Below are 11,228 nucleotides of genomic sequence, written 5' to 3'. Positions count from 1 at the left end.
GTCCTGAACTCCAGGAGGGAACTTCCGAATCAGTACACTCTTCTGCATCTGACCTGACACGGCAGCCCCTTGATCAAGTGCCCTCGGGGTCACTCCCACACACACTCACCTGATTTTAGCTGGGACACCCTGCCCAGGCCTTCTGGCTGTTTGGGATATAGGTCCCTCCCTCCCTCAGCAGGCCCAGCATGTCCCCGCTGGGCTGTTCTGGGACTTAACCCTGCTCATAGTCCCCGTGAGCAGGAGGGGAGAAATGGGTGCTGGTCCTGGGGGTCTTATGGAAGAGAGGCCTCTGCAGAGTCTCCTTGCAAGGGGGGAAGTGCTAGCTTTAACGGGATGGGACATTTCTGAGCCCCAGGTTCAGAGGAGCCTGGGGATTCAAGATTTTCAGGGGCTCCCACCCTTATGTCCAGAGTCTATGTGTCAGGGTCCCACTCTTTTCCAAGTAGGGTCCTGACCTTGTTTGGCAGGCTCAATTACTTTAAGAGTATATAACTCTTTTACACCAACTAGGATGGCTACAATCAAAATGATGAACAATTACAAAGTGTTGGCAAAGATGTAGAGAGGCTGAAACGCCCATTTATTCCTGACGGGGGATGTAAAATGCTATGCAGATGCTATGGGCTCCAGGAAGGTGGTTCCTCAAATGGGGGTGCAGGGAGAGACTCCACCCTCATCTCTTTTGGCTAAACATTAGCCCTGCCCGGTTTTGTTTCCCCTGCAGGAAGTTGCCCAGAATGGGGCTTTCTCTCTGGGGAATCAGAAATTTATGACGCAGGTGTTTCAGATTTCATAGGAGCATTTCCATCATCTCTTACACACTTGCTCCTCTGTGTGTAATCTCATGAATTTGGACTTGAACGAGCAGCTCCTAATACCAGCACCCCAGAGTTTTCTATAACCCGGGCCAGCTGGCTTTGCACAAACTATCAGAGCACAGCTGAGAGAAATACTTAATACAATTTTTGTGCAAGAAACATTGCTTTATTGTTTCTTGTGGTCCTATAAGCAGTACAAATTTACAGCCAAAAATTAATAAAATCTGAAAATTCAGAAAAGCATAAAGATATGCATATCTCAATTGGGTCCAGCTACATTTCAAGTGCTCAATAGCCATATGTGACTAGTGACTACTGTATTACACAGGGAAGCTCTAAAACTTTTCCTGGATAAATAACCAGAGACGTGGACAAAGGATGAACCAAAAATGGTTGTCTCAGGATTACCTGTAAATGAAAGTTGGAAGGATCCTAGTCTATCCAATAGTAGAGTACTCCACAAAAATGTCATCTCCGCAAGGCTGGTAGTTTTGTCTGCTTTGCTCATTGCTGTGTTCCAGAGCTCAGAACAATGCTTGGCACATAGCAGGTGTTCAATTAACATTTTTAATTGAATAAATGAATACACATACACACACACACATAATACGCAGATATACGTCTTGGCTCTGTGCCTTGTGGTTAATTAACACCCAACAAATGGGATTTGCTACTATTTTTGTTTTTGTTATTGACAATAAATTGGACCACACCCCTCCCACCAGGTACACAGAAGAATGTGAAGGCTGGGATTCCTCTCTTTTGTCTGAGTCTCTGCTGTTGTCTCTCAGAGAATATTGTCAGAGGACAGGCTCTGGTGGGGAGGGAGCTGTGGGGAAATGCTGTCTATGACGAAGAGAGCACAGAATAGCGGGAAGGATTCTGGTCCCAGCTCTGACACCAACTCACGGCCCTCTCTGGATCAAGGACCCCCACCACCACACCTAGAAATGAGGGGGGCTGGTCCAGATGGCTCCAGAGACCTTGCCTTCAAGATACTTTGGCATTCAGAGGATGGCGCACGTCCAGTTCTCTTCCACCTGGGGAGGGGAAGAGTGGAGTGTGAGTCTGGGGGAGGATCCATAGCACTGTCTAGAATCCCAGGCTTTGTACGTCACGTCGCCGTGTTCTTGGGGCTGAAAGGGAGAAGCACACGATCACATTGGAGAGCTGGGCCTCCCACCTTGGCACTGGGTCTCAGTGAACGTTTATGGTGGACAGGTGGATGCTGTGAGGTGCCACCTGAATCCCCCTCGAGGAAGGCCACACCCCCTCGTGAGTTGTCCAGATTCAGTGGCTGATCCACACTGGGGAATAAAGACATAGCCACCTCAGTCTTCTGCAACTCTGAAGGCCATTGGAGCTCCAGGGCTCCCCAGGGGGATGGGCTGAGATTGTCCCTGGGCTGCATCCCAGCTGCACCTCCCCTTCTGCCGGCACCCGCTTCATTCCCCTTCTTTACACAGGTGTTGGTTCCAGCGGTCCTCCCGCGAAACATCCTGCACATAAACTTCATCCCAGCATCTGTTTCCTAGGAAACCCATCTATGGCATCATCAACTCTCCCCACCCCAGCATGAGAACGATCTCTACTCTTGGAAGTGGAAAGATCAGGCTCTCAGCCTCTACTTAGCTGTGTGACATGCTCACATCCTCAGCTGCTCTGAGTCGCTCGTTTGTCGCATGATACTGAGGGGGGAGGGGATACAAGACAGGCCGTTTGGCTCAGTGGAATAAGCACTGGCGTTGGAGTCCACTGAGTTGGAATCCCAGCTTTTCCACTCCCTAGCTGAGCGGCCTTGAGTAGGTGACTTCACCTCTCTGAGCCTCCTTTTCTCATCTGTAAGATGGGAGCAGAAAACATATCTCATGAGGTGTCATGAGGATTTAATGAAATAATGGAATTGAAGAGGCTTAGGACAGAACCTGAGTCCAAGCAGGTACTCATTAAGTGGTGGTTGTTATTGGTTACTTTTTTTCTTAGTGGAATGAGCCAGCTGGAAGTGTTAAAAAAGTAACTTCTGGCCAAGGAGGCATTAATTAAAGAATGAACTCTGGTTAAATGATGTGAGAAATCCAGGAACCCTCTGTATGGGGCCAAAAGGATTGTAAAAGAGCACAGCCTGACACGACATGAATATGACTGACCTTTAGCAAGAGGCAATTTCTTTGGAAAAAAATGGTCTCTACATGCCCTGTGCTGTGTGGAGGGGGTGGGGGAAGAATGGTGGGGAAGAAGCAGAAGATCTCACCGACACACTCCAGGAGCCCACCGGAGACCCGTCCCATTTCTTAAAGCACCGGTAACTCAGCCAGGCTCTAGCCTCTTGTGCCAGCCGCTGCCAGCTATTCGAGTCTTCACCAGCAATGTTTCCTGTAGGGTCAGCCGGGTCCAGAATCACAGGCCTGAAGGGAAGTATTTAGAGAGAGAGAGGTGAGGAAGCTGGGCTACGGCCGCGGAGGGGAGGGGTTGGTGGTGGTGTCTAGGTGCTCCTGGAAGAGCAAAGTACCAGCCTGGCACAGGCTGGGACTCAGGGCAGTAGGAGGGGTCCAGCAGGGCCCTTCTGCCTGGGGTATGTCCTGGGTGCCCTGCCCTATGGAGGACAGTGAGCAGAAGGTGGAGCCTGGCAGTTGGGCTTTGATAGACCTCACCTCTGCTCTTTATTAGGGGTGTGACCTTGGGCAGGTCTCCTGAACTCTCTAATCCTCAGTATACACACTTGTGAAATGGGGAGAATTGAACATTATCTCAAAGGATGCTGTGTGAAGATCTAAACAAGCATGTGGAATGCTCAGCACAGCAGCTGGGACATAATCAGGGGTCAACAAATGGCAGTAACAATAATCATAATTTTTACATTTACATCCATTTTACATTTACAAGTGTGTTAGTCTTACAGCAAGCTCTTAGTTCTTAAAAGCTATTCTTATTGTTGCTGCAGCTGTTGTTATTTTAGCTGAAATTTCAGCAGTTTCACTCGTTTTCTGTTAAGGCTTGGGCAAGCTCTTTACCTCTCAGAATCTTGGTTTACGCATCTGCAAAGCAGTTAGCATCATGCCTGCCTCACAGGGTTGCTTGCACATGGTTTTTAAAATCAGGTGGTAGTAATGAAGTGCCCAGCAGAACGATTAGGACTGGAAGATGAACGATAAACACGGAACCCTCCCTCTTCCTTCCTTTCCAAGGTGCCACAGCTGTCCTCAGGGGCTCGCTGACGTGGGGAGGTAAGCCACATGGGGACAGGGTACCTGGGTTTTGCAAGTTGCCGTCTCAGATATTGTCCAATAAAAGGGTTTTCAAAGTTATAATACTTTTCCCAGTAGATGCAAAGCTTCTTATGCTGCAGGACCAATTCCAAGACAGTCTGAAATCCCTGAGCTGTGATGAATCCTGTTTCCCTGCTTCCTTGCTCCCAAGCATAGACTGTCAGAAGCTCCAGGGCATATTGTGGGGGCAGTGGCTTCCCAAGCTGCTTCTTACACTGGGTAGAGGGAAAACAATCAGAAAAGTGGGTTTGTCTAGCTTTTGTGTAAAGCACATTTCTCATGGATCAAATTCGGCCTGCCACTTGTTTTTCTTATGAGAGCAAATCCACACCTATTCATTTATGTACCGTCTATGGTGGCATTCATGTTACAAAGCCATTGTTGAGTATTTGTGACAGAGACCATGTGGCTTACAAAGTGTCAGATACTTGCTCACTTGCCCATTATGGAAAGAGTTTACTGACCCCTGGTTAAAGGCTTGGGTTCTGGAATCTGATTGGTGCGGGTTTTAACCCTGGCTCCACCGTTATTGGATTCTGAGCAGACAACGTAGACTCTGGGAGCCTTATTTTTCTCATCTGCCAAGTGAGTGGTAATAATTGCGCCTACCTCAGAAGGATACTATCAAAATTAACTGAGAGGAAGGACTTGTACTGTTCCTAAAAGCCTAAAGAAGCAAACATTTTTTTTTTCTGCAAGAAGATATTTAATCCAAAGCCTCCAATTCTTTCACAAATAATTTTCATGTATAATTATCATCACCTAAATATCCAGGCACACAGAGAAACAAGACACCAGAGTAATCACCAACAACAATAAAAAAGAAAACAGTAATAAATCCACCAATCTTTAAGTATTCAAGACTTAAATACAGGCTTCATAATAGGTAGAACAGTATGTGCCAACAAATAAGAGTTTGAAATAGTAGGGACTTAGAAGCCATAAAAAGTAACATGGCAGACTTAAAAAAGAATGGAATAGAAATCCTAGAACAAAAATGACAATAATGTAATCAATAGCTCAATAGCAAATTAGACACAGCTAAAGGAAAAATTAGTGATCGGAAGGTAAATTAGAAGAAGCAATTCAGAATAAAGCATGGAGAGACAAAAAGATGGAAAATGCAGAAAAGAGTATAGAGATATGGAAGAGAGACTGAGGAGGACTAACATACATTTGATGGGAGTTCTGGGAGGCAAGAGGAGAAAGAGAGAATTACAATATTTTAGGAGAATGGCTGAGAGTTTCCAAAACTGAGAAAATGTATCCATCCACAGATTCAGGAATCCCCATGAAGGACCCTGTGAAACCCAAGCAAGACAAATAAAAAGGAATCATCATTAAGATATATCTGCTTGAAACCAAACAAAATCAAAGTAAAAGTGAAACATATAAATGCAGCCTGAGAAATAAGATAGATTATTCACAAAGGCACCACAGTGACGCTGACAACTGACTTCTCACTAGCAACACCAGAAGATGGAATGATATATCCAATGTACTGAAATGGATATCAATCCAGCAAAAACATCTGCCAACAATGAAGGGAAAATTAAGACATTTCCAGACAAACAAAAAATGACATGTTTACTATCAGAAGACTGTCACCAAAAGAAATCCTAAAGGACATACTTCAGGAAGAAGAAAAACAATCCCTGGTGGAAGGTTAGAGATGTAGGATAGAACTGATGGTGAAGAAAGCTGTAAACATGTGGGTAGGTTCAATGATCATTGGCTCTGTAAAACAATAATAATGCTTTGGGGCACTTGACAATATTGAGAGACTTTGGGATACACAACAAAAGTAGTATGTAAGGGACTTCCTGGGTGGCACCGTGGTTAAGAATCCGCCTGCCAATGCAGGGGACACGGGTTCAGTCCCTGGTCCAGGAAGATCCCACATGCCACAGAGCAACTAAGCCCATGCACCATAACTACTGAGCCTGTGTGCCACAACTACTGAAGCCCATGCGCTACAGCCCATGCTCCATGAGAGAGAAGCCTCTGCAATGAGGAGCCTCTGCACCACAATGAAGAGTAGCCCCCAGTCACCGCAATTAGAGAAAGCCTGTGTGCAGCAATGAAGACCCAATGCAGCAAATAAATAAATAAATAAATAAATAAATGGAAAAGTAGTATGTAAGTTGAAGGTGGTGATGATGAGGTTAGAGGGGTTAAAGCACTGTAAGATTCCTCTAATATTCTAGAGGCTTCTTCCTGGCTTCTTTCACCTCATTATCAGTAGTGACCTTGTCCCCTTCACAAAAATGTCCTCATGAAGTTGCAATGTCTTGCACTTTTTATTTTTTTAAGATAATGCTAACTCTGCTTTCTTTTTTTTAAGACATCATTATTATTACTTTTAATACTTTATTTTTGGGGCTGCATTGGGTCTTCGTTGCTGCACATGGGCTTTCTCTAGCTGTGGCGAGCGGTGCCTGGGCTTCTCATTGCAGTGGCTTCTCTTGTTGCAGAGCACGGGCTCTAGGCGCACGAACTTCAGTAGTTGCAGCACACTGGCTCAGCGGTTGTGGCTTGCGGGCTCTAGAGCAGAGGCTCAGTAGTTGCGGCGCACGGGCTTAGTTGCTCCAAGGCATGTGGGATCATCCTGGAGGTGGATTCTTAACCACTGTGCCACCAGGGACGTCCCTGTCTTGCACTTTTCAAGAACAACTTTTGTAAGTTCTTAAACGCTCAAGCGCCATGATCAAAATTCTTGCAAAGCAAACTGAGATGTCTAGCAAATAAAGTGTGGTTTCTAAAGTAGGAAGTTCATCCTTAATTACTTTCTTTAACTCAATTTATTCATTTATATATATATAGAATGCTTATTACATGTTAGGCAAAGTCTTCAGTCTGAAGACCCAAATGCAAGTTTCTGCTCTGCTGCTTATTAGCTGAAAGTGTCTTCTGATGCTTGGTTTCTCTTTCTGTAAAATGGGTTTAATAAGAATACCCTCACCCAGCTCACAGAATCACCATGATGCTTAAATAAGATACGGGACATTTGAAAGTAAACAGAAATGACTATCACATCCACAAAATTTTAAATGTGATGAATCTGGCGTAAGCTTAGTGTATAATCCTTGTTAGCTTTTATGATGTGTTTTCCTGTGGCAGCTCAGAGAAAGCACGTTTACTAGGACCGATTATATGCCAGATACCATGGTATGTGATTTACTATTGCTGTGCCATGTTACTCTTCACAAATGAGAAAACAGGAACCACAGAAATGTTAATTCACTTGTTCAAAGCCAGACAGCTAGGGAGTGAATAGAAGTGTGTGTGCGTGTGTGTGTGTGTGTGTGTGTGTGGTGTTGGTGTGGAGATATAGCATGCATTAATTCATCTAACAATTATGCTTTGAGCTCCTATTATGTGCCAGGCACTGTTCTAGGTTCCTGGGATACAGCAGGGAATCAAACATATAAACCCTTCTGTTCCTGTATATTTTTAGTGGGGAGATAGACAATAAACAAATAAGCACATGCAAAGGCCCTGAGGCTGGAGTAGGGCTTTTGCATGTGCTTATTTGGTTCCCTGGAGGACTAATGAAGAGGTGAGCATAGCCTGGGGGAGTGGTGGTGGTGGGGGAAGAAACAGGGTTCATAGAGGTCAAGGACAGATTCTGTGAACCTCCCAAGATGACCTAGATCAGGGGACAGTGACAGAGGTGGTGACAATGGATGAATTATAAATATATTTTAATACAGGACCAACATCATTTGCTTACTGGTTGGATGGGGGTGTGTGTGAAGAAGTCAAGGATGACCCTTGGTTTTGGGTGGAGTAACTGGAAGCACAGAGTTGTGATTTCTGTTGCTCTCCCACTGCTCTCCCCTCCCCTCCCTTTCCTTCTCCCCCTCCGGCTGCCTCATCCTTGCTTCCTCCCCACTCTTCGCCCTCCTCCTTCCCTCCCTCTTCTCCACCCCTCCCTCCTCCTTCCCTCCCTCTTCTCCACCCCTCCCTCCTCCTCTTGTCCTCACTCTCTTCCTTCTCTCCCTCCTCCTCCTCTGCTCTCTCTCTGGGTGGGACCAGCCATACCAGTTGGTACCAGTGCTTCACTAGGCGGATCAGGCTCTTCAGCTTGGTTGGACGGTCCCTCAGGAAGGCTCGCTGCAGCTCCGTGAAGCAGGGGGAGAACTCGCCCTCTTTCCCCAGGGCCTCGCATTCTTGGATAAGCCGGATGTAGACTTCAGGGTCAGGTCTGTAGCTTTTGGTCACGTGACCTATTAGGGATACAGCCATAACTATAGGGCATCAGCTATTCTCTGAGCTTCTTTCAGTCGCCCTGGGGACACAGGCTCACTGGCCATGGGGTGCAGTGCAAAGCTCAGCAGGCCTAGAGCCAGGAGGCCTGAGGTCCATCCCCGGTCCTCACTTCTCCCATCTCCACTGCGGCCTCCCCGTCCAAGCCAGCATCATCTCTCACCTGGACACAGCAGCGATGGCCGCAGCCTCCTTCCTGGATCCTCCACAGCCCATCCTCTACCAGCACCCACACAGGCCTTTTAAACCCTCCTCATTCCACTTCTTGTTTCCTGGGACATCTGAATAAAACCCAAAGTCCTCACCACGGCCCAGGAGGTTTGGTGTCACCTGTCTCCGGCCACCTCTGCCATCTCACCCCCTGCCTTGATCCCTTTGCCACTGACTCCCCTGGTTATTTCACTTCCTCAAATATGCCAAGCTCAGTCCTGTCTCAGGGCCTTTGCACTTGCTGTTTCCTCTTCCTGGAGCCCCCAGATCTTCCCATGTTTGGCTCCTTCTCATTCCTTGGGCCTCAGGTCAGAGGTCACCTCCCTTGCCGCCCTGTCTAAAAAAGTCCTCTGATGCCCACTGCTCTCTATTGGACCATCAGCCTTAGTGCTTCTCACAACAAGTTCTCACTTCATTTATGGTGCTTCTGTTGTCAGGCTCCAGGAGACAGGTTCCCTGTCTGTCTCATTTATGGCCACAGACCAGCGCCTTGCACATGCACGGTACCCAGTGGAAACTGAGCCCCAGACGTGCATTGCTTCCTGTCCAAGTCTTCCTGCAGATTATCTACACATTCCAACCCTCAGCATAAGTTTCACAAGGTTTCCTCATGTTTTGCATAATGATGAAACTGACATATTGAGCTTACACCAGCTCTATGCTGCCTCGATTTTAGAAAGAGAAGATTCACACACTTTGCTGTAAGTAGAACTAGTAAGCCTGGCAGCTGTTCTATAAGAAATGTCTTCCCCTTCAACTGTACCTATTTTTGTTTAATATCACTACAGTGGCTGAGGATGACCCTAGTCCTCCTTGCCCCAGAAGAGATGCTACGATCTTCTCCCCACTTGAAGGGATACCCCATTTAATAAGACTCTCACAGTGAGAGAGATTTCTGCTCAGAAACATGAAAAGAGAGCAGAAGCAGCCCTGATATGGGACAAAGGCTGAACCACCTTGTGGCTGGGAGCGCTCACCCAGGGCATCAAAGGCAGGCAGCACATCGAATTCCACCCACTCGTGGAGCCGGGGGGACCGCAGCACGAAGCTGAGAGCTCGAGGATTATCCAACGGCTGTTTCTGGACCTGAAACTCCACTTCAAATGTTTTCTCTCTTTGACAGGCTTCCAGCTGTTTCCTAATTTCCTCAATGAATTCTCCTCGGCGCTGAAGCTGTTCCTGAAAACTTGTGAGATTGGTGAGGAAGACGACGAGGTCAGCATCTGATCGGCCCCTGAGGGTCGTGCCTTTGCCTGAGGAGCCGCCCTAAAACAGGTGATGAGAATGAGAACGGACACTGGTCACTGAGAAGAGCCTCCCTACACAAAATGCTGAGAAGAATCACTAACATCCTGAGAGCCAGCCACTGTCCTGACGCCATCACCCGTCGTAACTCCCACAAAGCTCACAAGAACGCTCTGATCTAGCTACTATTATTTTCTGTTCCCATTTTCCAGATGGGGAAAGAGATGCTGAGAGCGAGTATGTCTCAGCCCAATCACACAGCTAGTCGGTGGCAGAGATGCAATTCACACCCTGCTTGCCTTTTCCCAGGGCCTGTGTGCTTTACTCCCTGTCCTTTATGGCCTTCTGTGAGTGATACCGTAAACTGGCCCAGGCATTATTCTACTTGATCTGCAAGCCCTGGAAGGTACTGGGAATTATGGATGAGGCCTGTGAGGCACAGAGAGGTTAAGTGACTTGCCCAAGATTTCACAGCCAGCAGGTGCTACCTGCTTTCAAAACGTATGCTCTGAACCAGCTCGTGTCTCTGCAGAAATGGTGAGTCCCCAGCCAGGTCAATGATTAGTATCCACACAGCCGGGCTTCAGTTTGCCTGTCTCTGGAGTGGACATGACACAGGTGGTTTATAAACTTCACCTGGGCATTTGTTAAAAGCTTACAGATGGAGGCCTTCCCCCCAGAAGTGATTTTCACAAGGTGTGGTTATTTTTTTGGCATGGATAACTCAGAAGCCACCAGCCCCAGAGACCTCAGCCTTTTGCTGTCTGTCTGTCTCTGTGGAAACCCTTGCTCATCCAGCCCCCTTCTCCCCCTCCAGGCAGCTCTGGACTCACCTTCACAACTTTGGACACCCGAACCCGGTGGCTGGTGTGTAGGAAACACCTCTCCTTCAGGAAACTGCAGATGATGTTGATGGCTTCACGGACCTGCGTGCGGAAATCCTCGTCTGGCTGGAGACGGTCCTCGATGAACTTGTCTAGATCCCTGGCCGGGGTATTACTGAGCTCCATTGTGGCGCTGGGACAGGAGAGCCAGAGGTTGCAGAGCTGGCTAGCAAAACCTGTTAGCTTCTATCTCTTCTGCTGCCTGGGTGTAGGAGGCTGTTAGTTTCATTTCCAGGGAAGGGAGGAACCCTGCTGTGAGTCTGGGCTGCTTTTGGTTTCGTTTCCTTGGGAGGGAGGAGCTTTGCCCCAAGTCTTTGTCTCTCAGCAAATCAAACACTCCTTTGATTCTGAACCCTGTTTGGTCTCCCAGCTCTCTTCTCCGCTATTGCAGAATTACTCCCTGCCTTTAACTGGCATCCTAGAGCATTTGGTCTTTCTTCAGTCTGTACTCTGAAAAGGTACTTTTTAACCCAAGTTAGTATTTCCCCCAGGAGTAATCACCAGCAAAAACAGATTTTTGGTTTCCTTTTCCT

At 47.2% G+C, this 11,228-nt stretch overlaps 1 protein-coding gene across 3 annotated transcripts; it reads right to left on the bottom strand.

The window, feature by feature from the left end:
- Window positions 1-1,005: 1,005 nt before the first annotated feature.
- LOC130858431 (2'-5'-oligoadenylate synthase 1-like) lies at window positions 1,006-10,929 on the bottom strand. 3 transcript variants are annotated; one of them, XM_057744835.1, is made up of 6 exons: window positions 10,645-10,929; window positions 9,544-9,832; window positions 8,132-8,316; window positions 4,070-4,302; window positions 3,073-3,226; window positions 1,006-1,957 (listed from the first exon to the last, which is right to left on the bottom strand). In XM_057744835.1, the coding sequence occupies exons 1-6, from the start codon at window positions 10,819-10,821 to the stop codon at window positions 1,829-1,831; spliced, it is 1,167 nt and encodes a 388-aa protein (XP_057600818.1). In that variant the 5' UTR covers window positions 10,822-10,929; the 3' UTR covers window positions 1,006-1,828. The 3 variants fall into 3 exon arrangements, with proteins under 3 accessions (XP_057600818.1, XP_057600819.1, XP_057600820.1); XM_057744836.1 differs by having other exon boundaries at window positions 1,006-1,861; XM_057744837.1 differs by having other exon boundaries at window positions 1,006-1,667.
- Between the last annotated feature and the right edge of the window lie 299 nt (window positions 10,930-11,228).

This window comes from Hippopotamus amphibius, chromosome 8 (assembly GCF_030028045.1).
Source record: "Hippopotamus amphibius kiboko isolate mHipAmp2 chromosome 8, mHipAmp2.hap2, whole genome shotgun sequence".
NCBI classification, from domain to species: Eukaryota; Metazoa; Chordata; class Mammalia; order Artiodactyla; family Hippopotamidae; genus Hippopotamus; species Hippopotamus amphibius.
Note: the sequence above shows the minus strand (reverse complement) of the source record. Positions and strands in the feature narration are given on the sequence as shown.

Coding starts and splice junctions, on each gene's coding strand:
- LOC130858431 (XM_057744837.1), bottom strand. CDS start 10,821: ATGGAGCTCAGTAATACCCCGGCCAGGGATCTAGACAAGTTCATCGAG. Junction 8,317..9,543: donor GCCTGCCTTTGATGCCCTGG/GTGAGCGCTCCC, acceptor TATCCCTAATAG/GTCACGTGACCAAAAGCTAC. Junction 3,227..4,069: donor CGGCAACTTGCAAAACCCAG/GTACCCTGTCCC, acceptor ACTTCCCTTCAG/GCCTGTGATTCTGGACCCGG.